Source organism: Gorilla gorilla, chromosome 20, assembly GCF_029281585.2.
Source record: "Gorilla gorilla gorilla isolate KB3781 chromosome 20, NHGRI_mGorGor1-v2.1_pri, whole genome shotgun sequence".
Lineage (NCBI taxonomy): Eukaryota > Metazoa > Chordata > Mammalia > Primates > Hominidae > Gorilla > Gorilla gorilla.
In genome coordinates, this window is record NC_073244.2 from 62,198,853 (window position 1) to 62,220,338 (window position 21,486).

The 21,486-nt window shown below is 51.6% G+C and overlaps 1 protein-coding gene across 7 annotated transcripts in view; it reads left to right on the forward strand.

Annotated features, from left to right (window-relative positions):
- Window positions 1–21,486, forward strand: part of MYH14 (myosin heavy chain 14) — a 105,902-nt gene that overhangs the window by 48,463 nt on the left and 35,953 nt on the right. For 4 of the 7 annotated variants that reach the window (XM_055370169.1, XM_055370170.1, XM_031004337.3 and 1 more), the window contains 11 exons: window positions 12–126; window positions 4,721–4,908; window positions 6,575–6,696; window positions 8,076–8,145; window positions 8,829–8,989; window positions 10,658–10,766; window positions 14,255–14,386; window positions 15,548–15,754; window positions 18,361–18,498; window positions 18,801–18,924; window positions 19,508–19,679. In XM_055370169.1, coding sequence (XP_055226144.1) covers window positions 12–126; window positions 4,721–4,908; window positions 6,575–6,696; window positions 8,076–8,145; window positions 8,829–8,989; window positions 10,658–10,766; window positions 14,255–14,386; window positions 15,548–15,754; window positions 18,361–18,498; window positions 18,801–18,924; window positions 19,508–19,679 — 1,538 coding nt within the window. Of the gene's footprint in view, window positions 1–11; window positions 127–2,579; window positions 2,679–4,720; window positions 4,909–6,574; window positions 6,697–8,075; window positions 8,146–8,828; window positions 8,990–10,657; window positions 10,767–14,254; window positions 14,387–15,547; window positions 15,755–18,360; window positions 18,499–18,800; window positions 18,925–19,507; window positions 19,680–21,486 lie in introns of all 7 variants that reach the window. The other 3 variants (XM_055370168.1, XM_031004335.3, XM_031004336.3) reach the window with 1 other exon arrangement.

The window sequence follows — 21,486 nt, forward strand, 5'->3', positions numbered from 1 at the left end:
ACTTCATTCAGGTCGACTACAAGGCCAACGAGTGGCTGATGAAAAACATGGACCCTCTGAATGACAACGTTGCAGCCTTGCTCCACCAGAGCACAGACCGGCTGACGGCAGAGATCTGGAAAGATGGTGAGGACCCGCTTCCCCCACCCCGGCTCTAGGGGTCTGTGTGGCCATTCTCCAAATCCACAGTGTGAGCACCTTTGTTTCAGAGGCGGAGGTCTGAACCTGAGTTTTCTGCTCAGACCCAGAATAGCCAGTGTCACAAATAGTATTTCAAATCAGTGATGGATGGATCCATAGATTAATTGATTGACTGATTGATTTGATTGATAAGCCAGCATCCTTCTCAAGGATAAAACACTCCCCCTTAATCAGAAACGTGACAAAGATACCCACTAACACTACTGTTAAACATCGGTTTTTTAGCAATACTAGCCCATGCAATCAGACCAGAAAAAGTATGAATATCGAAAAGGAAGAAGTAAACTTATTATTTTTAGATGGCCTGTGTTCCCTAAACAATTAGGAGATTTGGCCGGGCATGGTGGCTCACACCTGTAATCCCAGCACTTTTGGGAGGCCAAGGTGGGCAGATCACTTGAGGTCAGGAGTTCAAGACCAGCCTGGCCAACATGGTGAAACCCTGTCTCTACTAAAAGTACAACAATTAGCCAGGTGTCCTGGTGCATGCCTGTAGTCTCAGCTACTAGGGAGGCTGAGGCAGGAGAATCGCTTGAATCTGGGAGGTGGAGGTTGCAGTGAGCCAAGATTGTGTCACAGCAATCCAGCCTGGGTGACAGTGTGAGACTCTGTCTCAAAAAAAAAAAAAATTCTACTGAGAAATAATTTATAACAACAAGAGAACACAGAATGATGATATTTTGCAGGTCAGTCAACTTTTAGGCGTTGCTTTCTTTGTTTTCTTACAAAGTTCCCTTCACGCCCCCAGGGAAGGAGAAAGAAAAAACAGACTGAGATACAGTTTTGGAGGGCTTTCCTGCCCCCAAAAAGGCCCCCACAATTGTGACTGTCTTTTTGGATTGACACTTCTAGGGGTCATAGGCAGAGATGCCAAATGCCCTGTGGTAGGACTCTGACCTTTTCCAAGCCTTTTCTGCCACTGCCCCTGCCCACCCTTCCTTAGAGGAGGTTTGAGAAATGGTTTTAGAAAGCTGGCAGAACTGGCATCCTGTTTTTTCCAGGTTCCAAGTTTCTGGCATTTGTCAGTTTGCCTTAATCTTTTATTGACATGAAAAGGTAGCTGTAGAAATACCAGTCCATGCAATTTGGCAAGAAAACAAAATGAGCAGCCAGGCACGGTGGCTCACGCCTGTAATCCCAGCACTTTGGGAGGCCAAGGTGGACGGATCACCTGAGGTCGGGAGTTTGAGACCAGCCTGACTAACATGGAGAAACCTCATCTCTACTAAAAATACAAAATTAGCTGGGCGTGGTGGCGCATGCCTGTAATCCCAGCTACTCAGGGGGCTGAGGCAGGGGAATCGCTTGAACCCGGGAGGCGGAGGTTGTGGTGAGCCGAGATCGTGCCATTGCACTCCAGCCTGGGCAACAAGAGTGAAACTCTGTCTCAAAAGAAAAAAAAGAAAACAAAATGAGCAAGGTGAGTGGTTCCCAAAACACACTCACAGAGCAAAATAGCATGGAAGGTCTTGATCTTATGAGCTCATGCTAGAAAGATAGATTTTATTTTTATGTCTCATATAGTATTTACACAAGGAGATTGGAAAGCAGGGTTTGATGTTCGGGAACAGAACCAGATTACGCTATGAGAATCATCTCCCGGCTGAAAATCTGCTGCCCTTTTAAAATATTTGTGCTGTCTTCATAAACACATGATTCTCCACAGTGAGCCCTCATTTGTCACACTCTGTGTGTGCCTGACTCTCAGAGGGTTCCGAAAGAAAAAGTGGAAGCTGCAAAACCTCCTGGCTCAGCCTCCCGAGTAGCTGGGGAGCTGCCATAATGTCACTTCCTCCATAATCCTCCTAAACAAAGCTAGTCACAAGGTCTTCCCAGATTCAAGGAGCTGCAAGACACAGGCAAAGGGTGTCGATACAGGGGAAAGTGGGGAATCGGGGCCATTTTTGCCCAATCTCTGCTAGAGCTGCTTTGAGCCCAGAATTGGATGCCCAGCATCCTGACAGCCCAGGGAAAAAGGGAAATGAGATTAGCTCTCCTCTGAGAGGCAAAAACGACAAGTGGCCTGGGAGCATCAAGTTCATTCTTGAGCTTCCTGGCAGCCAGAGCAAAAAGGGCAACCTACTAAAACAGACACAACCTCTAGAGGGAGAGATTTTTTATTCTCTGCACTGAATTCTTACAGAGGACATTCGTCCTTTTGGCCAACAGTGTGTGGATACAAAGATGAACAGGAGTTCAGAAGTTTATGGCCAACATTCTGGTTTTCCCTCTTGCTTTGCTCTGTATTGTTGACTAATAACCCTCTCCTCTTTTTCTTCCTGCCACCTCCTCTCCTTCCCCTCTTTTCATGCATCTCTCTCCGCCATCTCTCTGCCATCTCCCCTCCACCCACCCACACATCTGTCCTCACTCCCCAGAACATGGGGGCTTCCAGCAGTTCTCTTTCCTTGGCTTCTTCCCACCGTCGCCCCCAGGATCTGCAGAGAGGTGCAGCTCTGCTATTTCTCCGCCAGGGGGTGGGTGTCTTTGTGCATCGATGGGTGAGGCTTGCTGGAGGAGGAGGGTGGACCTGTTGGGCTGGGGACCTGGTTTTGAACATCTGTCCCCTCTCCTCTTACTGTGGAGGTCTCTCACTCTTCCTCTCCCTCCTTGTTGGCTCCCTTGGAAGTTTCCAGACTCTGTAGCAGCAGAACCCCTTCTTCTAACTAAACTGCATGTAAAAGTACAAACAAGCGTGATAGTACCAGCTCGCGTTTCTTGAGCACTTACTATGTGCCGTTCACCATGTGAAACTCCTTTAGAATTATCAGCACCTCATTTGTATAATGGGGTAATAGTACTAACACCTCATGAGGCTGGTGTTAGTACTATTACCCCATTACACAAATGAGGAAACTAAAGCACAGAGAAGTTAAGTAACTTGCTGAGGTCACACAGCCAGTAAGTGGCAGAGCTGGGATTTGAACCCAGGACATCAGATTCCAGAACTTTAGTTCTTATCTGTGCTTAGGACTTAATAAATGATAATTATCATTTTGAAAATTACAGGGAGTATGAGGTAGGGGAGACAGTTGAACCTGGGGAAGAAAATAACATATTTGAGCCCCTGCCATGACCTGGCCCTGCCCTAAGCACAGATTATCTAGTTGACGGCTGATGGCGCTTGAATGGGATGAGTTTTGCAGGACATCAGATTGTGCCCTAGCTGTGGGTTCCTGAGGAACCTGGCATGATTCAACACATAGAATTTGGGACCAGGTGCACTGGCTCACCCCTATAATCCCAGCGCTTTGGGAAGCCGAGGTGAGAGGATCACTTGAGGCCAAGAGTTTGAGATTAGCCTGAGCAACACAGGAAGACCCTGTCTCTACAGAATAAATTTAAAAATTAGTGGGCATGGTGGTGTGCGCCTGTAGTCCAAACTACTTGGGAGGCTGAGGTAGGAAGATCAATTGAGCCTAGGAGGTTGAGGCTGCAGTGAGCTGTGATCACTCCACTGTACTCCAGCCTGGGTGACAGTGAGACTGTGTCTCAGAAAACAAACAAACAAAACAGAATTCCAGACAGTGCCAATAGAAGGAATGGATATTTTTCACTACCCAAAGCAGCACCGCCAAGCGGCACTAGAGAAAATAGAATCTTTTTGTTGAGACAGAGTCTAGCTCTGTTGCTCAGGCTGGAGTGTAGTGGCACAATCTTGGCTCATGGCAACCTCTGCCTCCCAGGTTCAAGTGATTCTCCTGCCTCAGCCTCCCAAGTAGCTGGGATTACAGGCATGCACCACCACACCTGGCTAATTTTTTGTATTTTTAGTAGAGATGGGGTTTCACCATGTTGGCCAGGCTGGCCTCGAACTCCTGACCTCAGGTGATCCACCCGCCTTGGCCTCCCAAAGTCCTGAGATTACAGGCATGAGCCACCGCACCCTGCCAAGAAAATAGAACCTCTATGAAATCAGGCTCTTCTGGAAAAATGGTTAACATAGAGACAGTTTGCGCTATTTCAAATATTGTGTATAATGCAAGAATTTATTACATCTTTCAATATGTTTCAGATTGCTAAAATGCAACTGCAGTGGTTATGTTATCACTGTTTTCTCTCTCTGTGCCTCAGTTTCCAAATCTATAAAATGGGAATGATTCTTACAGGCTTATAAAGCCATTGATGTAAATTGCTTTGAGCAATGCCTGCCAGAGTATCTATGCTAGGTAAGCATTTGCTGTTATTGTCATCATTTATTGATAAGGAAAACAGAGATCATGTCCTTGAAGAGAAGAAGGGTCAAAGACCAGAGTTTGAGAGGACTCCTACTGTCTGAGTTCTAATCTTGGATCTTCAGTTTCTAAGCTGTGTGACCTTAAGCACATTCTCCCACTCTTCAGAGCCTCAGTATGTCCATCTGTCCAGTGGAGCTGATAATATCTACCTTACAGGCTGTGTGAGGTCCTTCATATGTAAAGTGCCAGTTGTGATAAATGATAAGACCCTTGACCTTTGGCCCAGGTCCCTAAAACTGACCCCTGACCTCCTTCTCTCTCTCCGCATCTCCATCTGACAGTGGAGGGCATCGTGGGGCTGGAACAGGTGAGCAGCCTGGGCGATGGCCCACCAGGTGGCCGCCCCCGTCGGGGTATGTTCCGGACAGTGGGACAGCTCTACAAGGAGTCCCTGAGCCGCCTCATGGCCACACTCAGCAACACCAACCCCAGTTTTGTCCGCTGCATTGTCCCCAACCACGAGAAGAGGGTGAGTGACTCAGCCTGGGGAGGAAGGGATGGCTGTGGCTGTGGGTTAAGGTTTGGCCTCTGGACTTGGCTGGAGCCACATCTGATTCGAGGACCCTCAAATTGGCTGTGTGGCTTTGAGCAAATTGCTTCTATTCCTAGGCTCAGGGTCCGGTTGGGAAAGTTCATGCATTCATATGACTTAATGTATTGAGCATCTACTGTGCTGGGAACAGGTACTGGGGAGGCATTGGAGAGAAAAGCACAGCCAACTCCTGTTCTCAGGGAGCTCACAGTCTGATGGGGAGCATAGACATTCATCTAACCATCCAAAATGAATGTCCAGTTAAATCTGTAGGGGTGGTGAGTATCACACAGGGCTTGATCTAGTCAGTGAAGTTAGGGAAGGTTCCCTGGGGGAGGTGATGACTGAGCCCTGAAGGATACATGGTATTCCAGGCAGAGAACAGTTTGTACAAAGGCCCAATGGTAGGTTGGAGCACGCGAGGTACAAGGGATAGAAGAAGGCCATCAGGGCTGGGCTTGTAGCATGGGTGTGACAAGACCATGGCCAACCTCACTGGCCACTGATTTTCATGTTGAGAAAATCAGAGAATGGGCCCTACAGAGAAGGGTCAATGGGAATGGAAAACAACATGTTTGCCATGTTGCCCAGGCTGCTCTCAAACTCCCGAGCTCAATCGATCCACCCGCCTTGGCCTCCCAAAGTGCTGGGATTACAGGCGTGAGCCACCACGCCCGGCCTGAGATCCCATATTTTATCAAATCTAAGCCATGTATTCCTCCCCACTAGCGTCTCTGAAGTCGAGATGTAGCTTACAGTCAGTGGCCTGTCGGGGTTTAATTGCCAGTCTTTTTCCTTTCTTGGTGGCATATTTAACGACAGCGTGTGCCATTTGAATTTTTGTACTGTTTAGATTTTTGCCATTTGTGTATTACTGTTGAAAAGAGAAAAGGCGGCCTGGCACGGTGGCTCATGCCTGTAATCCCAGCACTTTGGGAGGCTGAGGTGGGAGGACTGCTTGAGCCCAGGAGTTCAAGACCAGCCTGGGCAATGGTGAAACGCCGTCTCTACTCAAAATACAAAAATTAGCTGGGCATAGTGGTGTGCACCTATAATCCCAGCTACTCAGGAGGCTGAGGCAGGAGAAGCTCTTGAACCTGGGAGGCGGAGGTTGCAGTGAGCTGAGATCACGCCATTGCACTCCAGCCTGGGCAACAGAGCAAGACTCTGTCTCAAAAAAAAAACAAAAAAAAAAAAACAAACGAACAAACAAAAAAAAAAAAACAAAAAAAAACATGATTTACCAGCTTTGGACAGACATCATCTTCCCAGGATACCTTTTGGCGACTCTCCTGCGTGCAAATTCAGCGCTACCCACCTCCCTCCCTGCAGATCTTTTCTCCTTAGCACTTAGTATTTCTTCTTTATTAGTGACTGCTTCACCTAGGGTATTTCTAGTTTCTCCTACTGAATTCTCAGTTCGCCAGGGCAGGCATTTCCCCCTGGTTTGAGCATTGCTGTCTTCCCAGGGCCTAGAACCGTTCCTAGGCACCTAGTAGGTGCTCAGTAAATTGCATGTGGAAACAGGAAATTTCCAAGCTTGGCCGTTTGGCGCCCCCGTGTGGCCGCCGCTGACCCCCGCGTGTCCGTCCGCTCTCCCCAGGCCGGGAAGCTGGAGCCGCGGTTGGTGCTGGACCAGCTTCGCTGCAACGGGGTCCTGGAGGGCATCCGCATCTGTCGCCAGGGCTTCCCCAACCGCATCCTCTTCCAGGAGTTCCGGCAGCGGTGAGCTAGAGCGAGGGCCCAGGCCCGGAGGAGGGGCTGGGTGGGACCCGGGTCTGGAAGCCGACACACCTGCATTCAGGTCTCCACCCACTCTTGTTCCTTCTGAGCTGGGGAAGTTGAGGCAGATTACTCACTTTGCTGAGCCTCAGTTTACTCGTCTGTGTATGGGAGAACAATAGCCCACTTGATGCACTCCTGAGAGAAAGCACACAGAGTCTATGGGGATCTGGGGTACGTTGCTGCTGCTGTTTAGGGCAGTGGGCCCCAAACTATGAACGTGAAATCACTGCATGGTGTTACAAATCTGCACGTCTTTAAAAATGAAGTAGAAGGCGGGGCGCGGTGGCTCACGCCTGTAATCCCAGCACTTTGGGAGGCCGAGGCGGACAGATACCTGAGGTTGGAAGTTCCAGACCAGCCTGACCAACGTGGAGAAACCCCATCTCTACTAAAAATACAAAATTAGCCGGGTGTGGTGGCACATGCCTGTAATCCCAGCTACTCGGGAGGCTGAGGCAGGAGAATCACTTGAACCTGCAAGGCGGAGGTTGCAGTGAGCCGAGATTGCGCCATTGCACTCCAGCCTGGGCAACAAGAGCAAAACTCTGTCTCAAAAAAATAAATAAGTAAATAAAGAAGTAGAATAGGACAGAATAGAAAATACCAAGGCCTAATGAGCAAGTAATACAGCAAATATAACAAAAATGATGCTTTACACAAGCTGTGTAGAGCAGCACCGTCCCTTAGAAGTAGAATGGGAAGCCTTGTACACAACTGAACATTTTCTAATAGCTACACTTTTACAAGTGAAAAAAATGAAATTAATTTTAACAAGATATTTTACTAAAGCCAATACATCCAAAATGCTGGCCAATACTGGCTGGGCACTGTGGCTCATGCCTGTAACCCCAGCACTTTGGGAGGCTGAGGTGGGTGGATCACTTCAGGTCAGGAGTTCAAGACAGCCTGGCCATCATGGTGAAACCCCATCTCTACTAAAAATACAAAAATTAGCTGGGCATGGTGGCACATGCCTGAATCCCAGCTACCTGGTAGGCTGAGGCAAGAGAATCGCTTGAACCTGGGAGGCGGAGGTCGCAGTGAGGCAAGATCTCGCCACTGCACTCCAGCCTGGGCGACAGAGCAAGACTCTGTCTCAAAAAACAAACAAAACAAAAAACTGAAACAGTCGATCATTGTCGATGTTGCTGTCCTTGGTGGTGGCGTGAATGCTTAGATGTGAGTTTTGTGACTGTCCTTGTTATTGTCACTGTTGTTCCTGCTGTGTGTCACTCTGAGCCCAGTGCCCGGCCCGCAGCAGGCACTAGGTGAGCGTTTGCTGTAACTCTCTCCTCCCCACCCCTCCCGGCTCATTGCAGATACGAGATCCTGACACCCAATGCCATCCCCAAGGGCTTCATGGATGGGAAGCAGGCCTGTGAAAAGATGGTGAGTGGGGCTGAGCCTGGAGTGCGTGTGTGTGTGTGTGTGCATGCATGTGTGTGCGTGCATGCGTGTGTGTGCATGCATATGTGTGCATGCGTGTGTGTGCATGTGTGTGTGTGTGCATGCGTTTGTGTGCAGGGGCCCAGGTGGTCGGGGAGTGGGGCTGGGATCTCCCCTTCATTGACCTTCCTCATTACCTCTCCCTATCACCACCCCCACCCCCGCTTCCTCATCATCCCCTATCACCCCCCTCCCCGTCACCCCATCACCCCCTCCCCATCACCCCTCCCCCATCGCCCCCTCCCTATAACTCTTTTCCCCTGTCACCCTCCTCCACATCACCCCCTCCCCCATCACCCCCTCTCCCCAATCACCACCCCTTCCCTATCACTGCCCCTCCTCACCAACCCCCCTCCTCCATCGTCCCCCTCCCCCATCACCCCCTTCCTATAACTCCCCTCCCCTATCACTCTTCACATCACCCCCTCCCCTATCACCCTCCTCATCACCCCTCCCCATCACTTCTCCCCATCACCTCCCTCCCCCATCACCCCCCTCCCCAATCACCACCCCTTCCCTATCACTCCCCCTCCTTGCCACCCCCTCTCCCATTACTCCCCCTCCTCACCACCCCCACTCTCCCATCACCCCCTTCTCCGTCATCACCCCTCTCCCACCCCTCACAGATCCAGGCGCTGGAACTGGACCCTAACCTCTACCGCGTGGGACAGAGCAAGATCTTCTTCCGGGCTGGGGTCCTGGCCCAGCTGGAAGAGGAGCGAGACCTGAAGGTCACCGACATCATCGTCTCCTTCCAGGCAGCTGCCCGGGGATACCTGGCTCGCAGGTGGGCAGCCACGCTGTCTCCCAGGGTCCTGTTGGCCGAGGCTGGGTCAGGGAGGGATTGACGAGATGGCTCCAGGTGTCAGGGCCTCCAGGACGGGTGCAGGGCTGAGGAGCAGGTGGATGGAGCCGCCGGGTGTCCAGGCTTCTTGGTTCTGCAGTCCCTGAGGGGCCCTGTGGGCAGGCCCTGTTCAGAGTAAGACTGGCAACACAGAGGCTGGACTTAGCCACAGGGTGACCAGCTGTCCTAGTGGGCCTGGGCCTGGGTTTCCCAGGGTGCAGGACTTCCAGTGCTAAAACAGAGAAAGCCCGGGGCAACCCAGGTCAAGCCGTCTGCTCTCCCTGGCCAGTCCCTCGAGGGGCTCCAGTCTGGAGGTGAGACTTCCATGGGCACAGAGTCCCAGTCCCGGGTGAGACCTGCTTTGATGGGGGCCATAGAGGTGTAGCAAGGAGGCCCTCCTGCAGGCAATGACTCCCCCAGGCCACACCGGACAAGCAGGTGGATGAAGGAAAATGGGAAAGGTGCTCAGGGCAGGAGTGAGCTTGTGCAAAGGCCCAACAATGCAAGATCCTGGCACGCTTCAGGAATACAGGGAGTTTGCGGGAGAGTCTCCTTCCTCCTTAGAAGTGGCTCAGAGAGGCCGGGCGCGGTGGCTCACACCAGTAATCCCAGCACTTTGGGAGGCCAAGGCGGGCAGATCACTTGAGGTCAGGAGTTCGAGACAAGCCTGGCCAACATGGTGAAACCCCATCTCTACTAAAAATACAAAAATTAGCCGTAATCCCAGCTACTCAGGAGGCCGAGGCAGGAGAATGGCTTGAACTCGGGAAGCAGAGACTGCAGTTAGCCAAGATCATGTCACTGCACTCCAGCCTGGGTGGCAGAGTGAGACTCTGTATCAAAAAAAAAAAGAAAGCTGAAAGAATAGAGTGGCAGGAAAGGATGGCCCAAACACCAGGCTGAGTGGGGCCTTGTCCAGAGGAGCTAGGGAGCCATGGAGGGCTGTGAGCAGGGGAGGGGTGGGTCAGCTCTGGGTGTAGAAAGACTCTCTGGAGGCGTGGTGGGATGGGCTGATAGGAGAGGCTGGAGAAGGAGGCCAGGCAGAGGGTCCAGGCAAGGGAGGGTGGGGCCTGAACTGCGGCTGGGGCTTTGGGACTGGGCAGAGAGAGTCAGGGGTGGGGGGCGAACGGCCAGAACACAGTGAGATCTCAAAGTAATGAGTGCCTGCACACAGTAGGCATTTTATGATGGCTGACTAAGTGAAAGGAGCTTGGCTTGGTCAGGCATGGTGGCCCACGCCTGTAATCCCAGCACTTTGGGAGGCCGAGGTGAGTAGATCACTTGAGGTGGGGAGTTGGAGAGCAGCCCGGCCAACATGGCAAAACCCCATCTCTACTAAAAATACAAAAATTAGCTGAGTGTTGTGGCACGCACCTGTAATCCTAGCTACTTGGGAGGTGAGGCAGGAGAATTGCTTGAACCTGGGAGGTGGAGGTTGCAGTGAGCCCAGATCATGCCATTGCACTCCAGCCTAGGCAACAGAGCAAGACCCTGTCTCAGAAAAACAAACAAACAAACAAAGAAAATAAATAAGAAAGGAGCTTGGCTCTCTTGCTAAGGGGATGGCGCCTGGAGGCTCCCACTCTGCCCCTCACCCGTTTCCCCACCCAGGGCCTTCCAGAAGCGCCAGCAGCAGCAGAGTGCCCTGAGGGTGATGCAGCGGAACTGCGCGGCCTACCTCAAGCTGAGACACTGGCAGTGGTGGCGGCTGTTTACCAAGGTGAGGGCAGCCTGGGGAGGTGGCCCCAGCAGGGAGAGGATAGGGCCTCGGGGCTTGGTCTGCTTGACAAGTGACTTCCTCCATGTGGGCCTCAGTTTTCTGCATCACTAAAGTGGGGCCAGTCGGCCCAGGCTTTGCTAGCTGGGATTCTTTAGTTAGCAAGCAACAAGAAAAATCTAACTCGAACCAACATGGATCAAAGATTCAAGACAATGTGGGCTGCACCTGGATCCAGGGGTCCCCAAGACTTCTGTTCAAGGATTTGCTGGAAGGACTCACAGAACGTAGAAAAGCTGCTGTACTCACAGCTACAGTTCATCACAATACAAAGATACAGATTGAAAACAGCAAAGGTGCCGGGTGCGGTGGCTCACACCTGTAATCCCAGCAGTTTGAGAGGCCGGGGCGGGCGGATCACTTAAGGTCAGGATTTTGAGACCAGCATGGCCAATATGGTGAAATCCTGTCTCTACTAAAGATACAAAAATTAGCCGGGCGTGGTGGCGGGTGCCTGTAGTCCCAGCTACTTGGGAGGCTGAGGCAGGAGACTCACTTAAACCTAGGAGGTAGAGGTTGCAGTGAGCCAAGATTGTGCCACTACACGTAGCCTGGGCAATAGAGCAAAACTCTGTCTCAAAAAAAAAAAAAAAAAAAAAAAAAAGAAGAAGAAGAAGAAAGAAAAGAAAAGTGCAAAGGTTAAAAAAAAAAAGTACCTAAGTGTCTCGGAGAGACCAAGCATGAGCCTACAGCTGCTCTCTCCCAGTGAAGTTGTGTGGACAACACTTAGCTTTTCCCAGCAATGAAGTATGATGATATGCATGGAGTATTGCCAACTAGGGAAGCTCACCTGAGCCTTGATGTCCAGCGTTTTTCCTGGGTCTGGTCACACAGGCATGGACAGGGTCACACACGTGGTGACCTCAGTTACTCAGTCTCCAGCCCCTCCAGAGTCAAACTGATGCCATGTGGCCCAGGGCCCCCACCACAGATCCCATCGTTAGCATAGACTATCCAGGGTGGCCCAAGGCCCCAGGTAAACCAAGACACTCTTATCAGATGGGACATTCTAAGGACTTAGAGGTAACCTCCCAGGAGCCCATCAAGGGCCAGACTTTTCTTAGGAATGTGCGGGGTTTGGACAACCCAGGCCTGCTGAGTTAACCCTTTACTGCACAAGGGTCCAAACAGTGACGTCAGTATGCAGTGTTCTGCGTCTCCCGCTTGGCTTTCCTCCGTGATGATCACCAACAGAGGCTTTCCACACAAGGGCCACCAGCAGATGGAGTCTTGCCCCTAACCACCTTGGCCAGCCTGGTCTCTCTTATCATAGAGCTCCAGCCAGATTCCCAGGTTTCATGCTCATTGGCCCAGCTGGAGTCATGTGACCATCCCAGAGCCAGTTAGTAGGGACCAGATGAGCCAGGTTGGCATCACATGCCTACCCAAAGCAGAGGGTGCCAAGCCAGGTCGCCATGCACCATGGAGCTCAGGGACTAGGTGTTCCCCCAGGGGGAAATTGGAAAGGAATGAGAAGGATGGAGGTTTTGGGGGCCGTAATGTAATTCTGAATACGATGTCTGAGAGATCAGCCTGCATTCCCTTGGTCAGTGTTAACTGAGCACCTACTATGTGCCCAGAACTTTTATAGAGGCTGGGGTAAATGGTGATTAAAAAGAGACAAGGTCCTGCCGCCATGGAGCTCACAGTCTGGGACAAGAGTTGCTGCACTGCGGCCTGTGGGCCAGATGGCTGTTTTTGCAAAAGCCCTTTCGTTAGCATGGTGTCTGCAGCTGCATCTGAGCTACAACAGCTGAGTGGAGTAGGTAAACAGCCAGAAGCTGAGGTTAGTGGCTCACACCTGTAATCCCAGCACTTCGGGAGGCCAAGGCAGGAGCATCACTTGAGCCCAAGAGTTCAAGACCAGCCTGGGCAACAAAGTGAGACCCTCATCTCTACAAAAATAAAAAAAAAACAACAAAAAAAACTGGGTGTAGTGGTGCACACCTGTAGTCCCAGCTACTTGGGAGGAAGGATTGCTTAAGCCCAGGAGTATGAGGCTACAGTAAGCCATGATCGCATCACTGCACTACAGCTTGGGTGACAAGAGTGAGACCCTGTCTCGAAAAAATAAATCAAAATTAAAAACTGGCCAGGCACGGAGGCGTATGCCTGTAATCCCAGCAGTCTGGGAGGCTGAGGCGGGTGGATCACTTCAGGTCAGGGGTTCGAGCCCAGCCTGGCCAATATGATGGAACCCTGTCACTACTAAAAATACAAAAATTAGCTGGATGTGGTGGCAGGCACCTGTAATCCCAGCTACTCAGGAGGCTGAGGCAGGTGAATCGCTTGAACCTGGAAGGTGAAGGTTGCAGTGAGCCAAGATCGCACCACTGCACTCCAGCCTGGGTGACAGAGCGAGACTCTGTCTCAAAATAAATAAATAAATAAAAATAAAAATTAATAATAAATAAAAAACAGCCAGGGTGGCCTGTAAAATCTCAAATATTTCCTGGCTGGCCCTTGAAGAAAAAGTTTGCCTACCTTAGGTGTTGGGGGTTGGGGTCAAGTAGGATTTGATTGGCATCATTTGAGAAACGTGAATGATACCTGCGAAAGATGCTAGGAGTCGGGGCAGAAAAGGAGAGAATAGAAGGGACACAGAATTGGGTGGAGAGGAAAAGAATCAAGTAGACTTGTGTAGAACGGAGTAGAATATGATTGAACAGAAATTATCAGAGCAGATCTCTCTTAGCAAGGGCAACGAGGTTTTGTGAAATTTTTGTTTCAGTTCTGTGTGTACCTGTCACTGCAGCCTGAATCATGCCATGTAAAGTTCATCTCTCACTAAGGACCTTGGACTAACAGGCTTAAGAAACACTGGCCTTTGGTCAGGCACGGTGGCTCATGCCTATATCCCAACACTTTGGGAGGCTGAGGCGGGTGGATTACTTGAGGCCGGGAGTTGGAGACCAGCCTGGCCAACATAGCGAAACCCTCTCTACTGAAAACACAAAAATTAGCCGGGCGTGGTGGCGGGTGCCTGTAATCCCAGCTACTCGGGAGGCTGAGGCAGGAGAATCGCTTGAACCTGGGAGGCAGAGGTTGCAGTGAGCCGAGAGAGCAAGACTCTGTCGAAAGGAAGGAAGGAAGGGAGGGAGGGTGGAAGAAGGAAGGAAGGAAAGAAGGAAGGAAGGAAGGAAGGAAGGAAGGAAGGAAGGACTGTTCCACAGAATAGCAGCAGCCACAGTACACAGTGTCTCTTGGATGTGGAAGGATCCTTTAGCCAGAGAGATTAGATAGATCAATAGTGGTGCTTGCCTGTACCTGTCAGTGTTCTAGGCCTGTGACCAGGGACTGTTGCCAAGGCAGGGACACACAGCTAATAGGTGGAGGAGAAGGGATTTGAACCCAGAAACTCAAACCCCACTAAGAGTGTGAAGTCTTGGCCCCTGAAGTCAGCCATTCCACCCCCTTTCACCTCCACCTAGGTGAAGCCACTGCTGCAGGTGACGCGGCAGGATGAGGTGCTGCAGGCACGGGCCCAGGAGCTGCAGAAAGTGCAGGAGCTACAGCAGCAGAGCGCCCGCGAAGTTGGGGAGCTCCAGGGCCGAGTGGCACAGGTGAGGGGGCGGGGGCAGGGCGTGGGGGCGTGTCTTCGGGGTGGGGCTGTGTCGCATGGGTGGAGCCAGGTGTGAGGGGCGGGGCTTCCGGCTGAGCCAGCCTGTGCCCAGGCAGGGCTGTCGGGAGGATGGGAGCAAAGCTAAGGTGTACTGAGGCCGGGCGGGGATTCGGGCTGTTTAGTTTGGTTGAGTCGTGACGTACAGGGAGCAGGGCCCTGGGGGTGTAGCCAGGGTATGGGCCGGGTAGGGGTGGGGTGGGAGAGTCCTGCAGAGCCAGAATGGAGCTGAGCTGTAGGATCTGGGGGCAGGGGCCTCAGCTGTGGCCGGGCTATGGTATGCAGGTGGCGAACTTATAACTGTTTCCAGTATTTTAGCTATCTTAAAATAATGCTAGAACATTTGGGAGGCTGACGCGGGCAGATCACCTGAGGTCAGGAGTTCAAGACCACTCTGGCCAACATGGTGAAACCCTGTCTCTACTAAAAATGCAAAAATTAGCCGGGTGTGATGGCGCACGCCTGTAATCCCAGCTACTCTGGGAGGTGGAGGTTGCAATGAGCCGACATGGCGCCACCGCACTCCAGCCTGATCGGCAGAGTGAGACTCTGTCTCAATAATAATAATAATAATAATAATAATAATAATAATGCTAGAACAAACCCCTTCTGGAGCATTTTTCTGTTTGCCTTTTCTGCATTATTTCCTGTGGTTACATTTTAGGTATGAAATGTATTAAATGAAATGTGAGGTAGTAGAAAGACCCCTCGGGGGTTATTTGAAGGATGGACTGGAAGGGGAAAGGCTAGAGGCTGGGAGGCTGGGGAGGGGGCTGGAGAGAGACAGGTGAGAGAAGGAAACACCTGAGCCTGTTGGGGCTGTAGGGACAGAGAGGAGGGGCCAGAGAGAGCAGGGGTGCAGACTGACGGCTGTGAGAGGTGAGGGAGGGCATCCCCAGGATTCTGACTTAGTGATTAGGGGGATGTGGGCTCATCCTGAGATGGGGACCTGAGGGGGAGGAGGTGGGGACACCGTGTCCTCCTGCCCCTCAGTCCTGCCCTGGAGAACTTAAAGGCCAAAGCAAGTTATAAGGCAGCTGGCACCCAGTGCAGGTTGCCCTGGGAGCACTGCCTGCTGACCACTAACCTCCCACACACTCCCCAGCTGGAAGAGGAGCGCGCCCGCCTGGCAGAGCAATTGCGAGCAGAGGCAGAACTGTGTGCAGAGGCCGAGGAGACGCGGGGGAGGCTGGCAGCCCGCAAGCAGGAGCTGGAGCTGGTGGTGTCAGAGCTGGAGGCTCGCGTGGGCGAGGAGGAGGAGTGCAGCCGTCAAATGCAAAGCGAGAAGAAGAGACTGCAGCAGCACATACAGGTATGGCCCCCTGCATGCCCACCAGGCCACCCTCCAGACCCCTCTGTCTACACCATCCACCTTTGCTTCTACAAACTGTGTGTCTTTGGGCCATGAATTTGTAGAAAACTCAGTTCTAAGTGAATTTGCAAAAAGAATACATTTTTGATTCAGATCACGGGAGACCTTAAAATGTGTGAGCTTCACCTATGGGTGGATCCAGGCATCCAAGTGATATGTTCAGCTTCAGGCCTGGCTGGATCCAGGTGTCTGAGTGATTTCCTCAGCTTCAGGCATGGCTGGATGCAGGAATCCAAGTGATATCCTCAGCTTCAGGCATGGCTGGATCCAGGCGCCTAAGTGATGTCCTCAGCTTCAGGCATGGCTGGATCCAGGCATCCAAGTGATATCCTCAGCCGGAGGAGTCAGAGTCTTGCTCTGTCGCCCAGGCTGGAGTGCAGTGGCACCATCTCAGCTCACTGCAACCTCCGTCTCCCGGGCTCAAGCAATTCTCCTGCCTCAGCCTCTAAAGCAGTATCTGGGATTACAGGTGTGTGCCACCACGCCCAGCTAATGTTTTTTTATTTTTAGTAGAGACAGGGTTTCAGTATGTTGGCTAGGCTGGTCTCGAACTCCTGACCTCAGGTGATCCGCCCACCTCAGCCTTCCAAGGTGCTGGGATTACAGGCGTGAGCCACCATGCCCGGCCCAGTAGTGTTTTAATCAACTTCTCTTGATCCCTTTGGTGAGGGAGGGACCCTACCCTAGGTTTATGGGGATGGCTGAGCACACAGCACTGGACACCAGACAGGTGAGGGGGGCCAACATCACACCACAGACGGCCACATGGGTGTTGCCCTCAAGAGCGGAGAGAACAAGAGGGGCTGTGGGAAACAGGCTTTGTCACAACAACAGGTGGAGGTGACCCCTGGGTGCCGTGGGAAAATGTGTTTGGTTTGTTTCAGTAATTCCATGGGCTGGCAGGGAGCTGGAATGTGCTTCTCAGGGATAAGCAGGCACTGTGCCTGGTCCCCAGGATAAGGAGGGTCCCCAGATAAGGCTGGGGGACCTTATCTATGGGAGCAGAGGGAGTAGGAGGACTTTTGTTTAGGCCATTTGAGGCCCCTGCTACTTTTAGCAAATGTCAAGGCAGCACATAAAATTGAGTCTTGGCTAGGTGCAGTGGCTCAATCTGTAATCCCGGCACTTTGGGAGGATCTCTTAAGCCCGGGGGTTCAAGACCAGCCTAGGCAATGAGGTGAAACCCCTTCTCTACGAAAACAAAAACACAAAAATTAGCCAGGCATGGTGTCACACACCTGTAGTGTCGTCACACTACCCACGAGGCCTGAGGTGGGAGGATCACCTGAGCCCAGGAGGTCAAGGCTGCAGTGAGCTGTGATGGCACCACTGCACTCCAGCCTGGGTGACAGAATGAGACCTTTCTCAAACAGAATAAAATAGGCTGGGCGCGATGGCTCACTCCTGTAATCCCAATACTTTGGGAGGCCGAGGTTGGTGGATCACCTGAAGTTAGGAGTTCAAGGCCAGTCTGGCCAACGTGGTGAAACCCCATCTCTACTAAAAATACAAAAAATTAGCCAGGTGTGGTAGTGGATGCCTGTAATCCCAGCTACTCGAGAGGCTGAGGCAGGAAAGTCACTTGAACCCTGGGAGGTGGAGATTGCAGTGAGCCAAGATTGCACCATTGCACTCCAGCCTGGGCAACAAGAGCAAAAACTCTGTCTCAAAAAAAAAAAAAAAAAAAGAAAAAAAATTTAAACAGAATAAAATAAATTCAAAAAATAAAATTAAGTCTTGATTTCCAGTGTGCCTGATGACTGTCATATTGGCAGTACCCATTTCTATAATTTGTGTATTTACTATGTTTATTTTATTTTTAAAATTATTTATTATTTATTTTTTTTTTTGAGACAGAGTCTCACTCTGTTGCCCAGGCTGGAGTGCAGTGGCGCGATCTCAGCTCACTGCAAGCTCCGCCTCCTGGGTTCACGCCATTCTCCTGCCTCAGCCTCCAGAGTAGCTGGGACTACAGGCGCCCACCACCGCGCCCGGCTAATTTTTTGTATTTTTAGTAGAGACGGGGTTTCACCGTGTTAGCCAGGATGGTCTCGATCTGCTGACCTCGTGATCCGCCTGCCTTGGCCTCCCAAAGTCCTGGGATTACAGGCGCAAGCCACTGCGCCCGACCTATTTACTATGTTTATAGTTTATAATCTGTACCCCTAACCCCCACACAAGAATGTGATTTCCACAAGGATAGGTGTTCCTTTTTTTTTTCAGAGGCAAGATCTCGCTCTGTTACCCAGACTTCAGTGCAGTGGTGCGGTCATCTCTCACTGCAGAAGGACAGGCACTTTTACCCATCCTCAGTGCCTAGAACCGTGCCTGGCATACACTAGGCACTCAATAAATGCTTGTTGAGCTAATGAATGAAATGGGAAAGCCAATAAGAGTTTGATCCTTCCCGGCCTCACCCAGGGCATGGACATCTCTGAACCACAAGCCCCGGGGATCCGTGGGCCAGCCATCCCCACTCCCATCCTTCCCCATCACACTCCATCTATTGGCCCAGTATCCTCACTCCTCCTGCCTCCCCACCCCAGGAGCTAGAGGCCCACCTTGAGGCTGAGGAGGGTGCGCGGCAGAAGCTGCAGCTAGAGAAGGTGACAACAGAGGCAAAAATGAAGAAATTTGAAGAGGACCTGCTGCTCCTGGAAGACCAGAATTCCAAGCTGAGCAAGGTTGGGGGCCTGAGGGCAGCTGGGAGAGTGGGGATGGGGTGCACTGGTGGGTTAATGAATGGTGAACTTCAAGCCATGGGGGTCACCACACTGCAGTTCTCAGGTGTGCACCGGTGGGGGTGGGATGGGTCTATAGACCCCAGGGAATGGGAAGGAGAGGGAGGTGTAGCGGGAGGAAGGTCAGAGAAGGGTGAAGAGGAGCAGAAACACAGATGAGAACAACATCAGAAGCTGCAGATCAGGTAGGGGCTGCTCCTGGCCCAGCTCCTCCTGACTGCCCCCCATCCCACTCCACCCCTCAGGAGCGGAAGCTGCTGGAAGATCGTCTGGCCGAGTTCTCATCCCAGGCAGCTGAGGAGGAGGAGAAGGTCAAGAGCCTCAATAAGCTACGGCTCAAATATGAGGCCACAATCGCAGACATGGAGGGTGAGCTCCCTCCCAGCCAGTAGGGGTCTGTGTGTGCTCTGATGGGGGACCTCAGGCAAGCCCCATGTGCTACAGGGCCTCAGTGGCTGTGTCTGCTAAATGGGATAGGAAGGAAGGATCAGGGCGGATTGAGTGTCCTCCCAGCTCTTGAGTTCTTACTGCATCTCTAAATCCAACTCTCTCTCCTTGGTGTCTTGGGTTGTCCTCCTTTCTTCCCATCTGACTGTCCCACTGTCTGTCTGTTTCAGACATGTTCTTGTCTCCCTGTCCCTTCCTGTTGACTTAGAATCAGAAACAGAAGGGAAGGGGCACAGGGAGGAGGCAGGGCTGTAGACACAGGGCAGAGAGAGTCAGAGGGTGGAGGCATGGGCTGTCGGTGGGGATGAGGAGGAGAGGACAGTGCGTCTACGACAACATTGTGGGAAGAGTCCCTGAGATAGATGGGGAAGGTGGGAGGAGGAGAAGGCGTTAAGGGAGGTGCTGAGCTTAGCCTTATATGTGACTGGGGGCCTGTGGTCTCTGTGAGAGCGGCTGAGCGTGCAGGCCTGGAGTCCTCATGCACGGCCCCCACCCCTGCCTCCAGACCGCCTACGGAAGGAGGAGAAGGGTCGCCAGGAGCTGGAGAAGCTGAAGCGGAGGCTGGATGGGGAGAGCTCGGAGCTGCAGGAGCAGATGGTGGAGCAGCAACAGCGGGCAGAGGAGCTGCGGGCCCAGCTGAGTCGCAAGGAGGAGGAGCTGCAGGCTGCCCTGGCCAGGTGCAGGGTGGGGTGGGCTTGGTGGGGTAAGCAGCACGGGTGCATGGCCGGCCAGCGTGGGGTGCCCAAGTCAGAAGCTCCTGGGTACAAACCCCAGTGGAGCCACTCACCAGCCACAGACAGGCCACATCCCCTCCAAGCCTCAGTGTCCCCTTCTGTCAAATGAAGATAGCAAGAGTTCCAGGCCCACTAGGTTAAGGGAAAAGTGAAACAAGACTCTGTGTGTCTGGTAACTTGCATAACAGTGCACAACGGGAACAAGAAAATGCTATTTCTAGGCCAAGTACGATGGCTCACATCTGTAATCCCAGTACTTTGGGAGGCCAAGGCCGGTGGATCACTTGAGGTCAGGAGTTTGAGACCAGCCTGGCTAACATGGCAAAACCCTGTCTCTACTAAAAATACAAAAGTTTGCTGGGTGTGGTGGTGGGCGCCTGTAATCCCAGCTACTCAGGAGGCTTAAGCACGAGAATTGCTTGAACCCAGGAGGCAGAGGTTGTAGTGAGCCGAGATCACACCACTGCACTCTAACCTGGGCAACAGAGCAAGACTACGTCAAAAAAAAAAAAAAAAAAAAAAAGAGCTATTTCTTCCTCTTCCCTGCTTGGCCTCCCCACACCAAACAGCCCAGAATCAGCTGAGATTTGCCAAGTGGCCTATGTTGGGAATCATAATAATTGTATTTACACTCGTTCACAGTAATTGAGCTCCTACTCTGTGCCAAATGTGGTGCTTAGTGTTTCAAATGCTTTTTATGCACAGTGCTTCATGCAGTCTAAGACCCCCTTGATTACAAGTACAGCTCCATTCCGGAGATGTTAAAATGTGAAAAACTGTGCATCTTAGAGTTGATGGAACATGGGGTGTGTGTGTGTGTGGTTAAGAACACGTCTTTGTTTTGTTTTGAAACGGAGTCTTGCCCTGTTTCCCAGGCTGGAGTGCAATGGTGTGATTTCGGCTCACTGCAACCTCTGCCTCCCAGGTTCAAGCGATTCTTGTACTTCAGCCTTCCAAGTAGCTGGGATTACGGGCACCCGCCAACAAGCTAATTTTCGTATTTTTAGTAGAGACGGGCTTTCACCATGTTGCCCAGGCTGGTCTGGAACTCCCAACCTCAAGTGATCCATTCGCTGAGGTTAGGATTATAGGCATGAGGCACTGCATCCGGCCGTGAACACACATCTTTGAGTCTGACTTCTGGGCTGGAATCCTGGCTTCTCCCCTTTCTGGTCATGTGACCTCATGCAAATCACATCACCTCTCTAGCCTCAGTTTTTTCATCTATAAAATGGGGTAATTGTAGACGCTACTCCTAAGGTTAGTGTGAGGGTTAAAGAAGAAAGTGCTCCTCAGACACTTCGCATACCCTGAGCCCTCAATAAATGCCGGATGTTTCTGTTACTACTTTTATTACTCTTGTTAATTTTTTTCTTTTTTACTGAGGTGAAATTCACATAAAAGTAACCATTTTTTAAATGTACAATTCAGTAGATTTTGCCCATTCACAATGCTGTGTAACCATCACCTCTAACTAGTTCTAGAACATTTTCTCTTTTATTGAGCTGGAGTCTTGCCCTGTCGCCCAGGCTGGAGTGCAGTGGCGTGATCTTGCCTCACTACATCCTCCGCCTCCTGGGTTCAAGCAATCCTCCTGCCTCAGCCTCCCAAATGGCTGGGACTACAGGTGCCCACCACCACACCCAGCTAATTTTTGTATTTTTAGCAGAGACAGGGTTTCACTATGTTGGCCAGGCTGGTCTCGAACTCCTGACCTCAGGTGATCCACCTGCCTTGGCCTCCCAAAGTG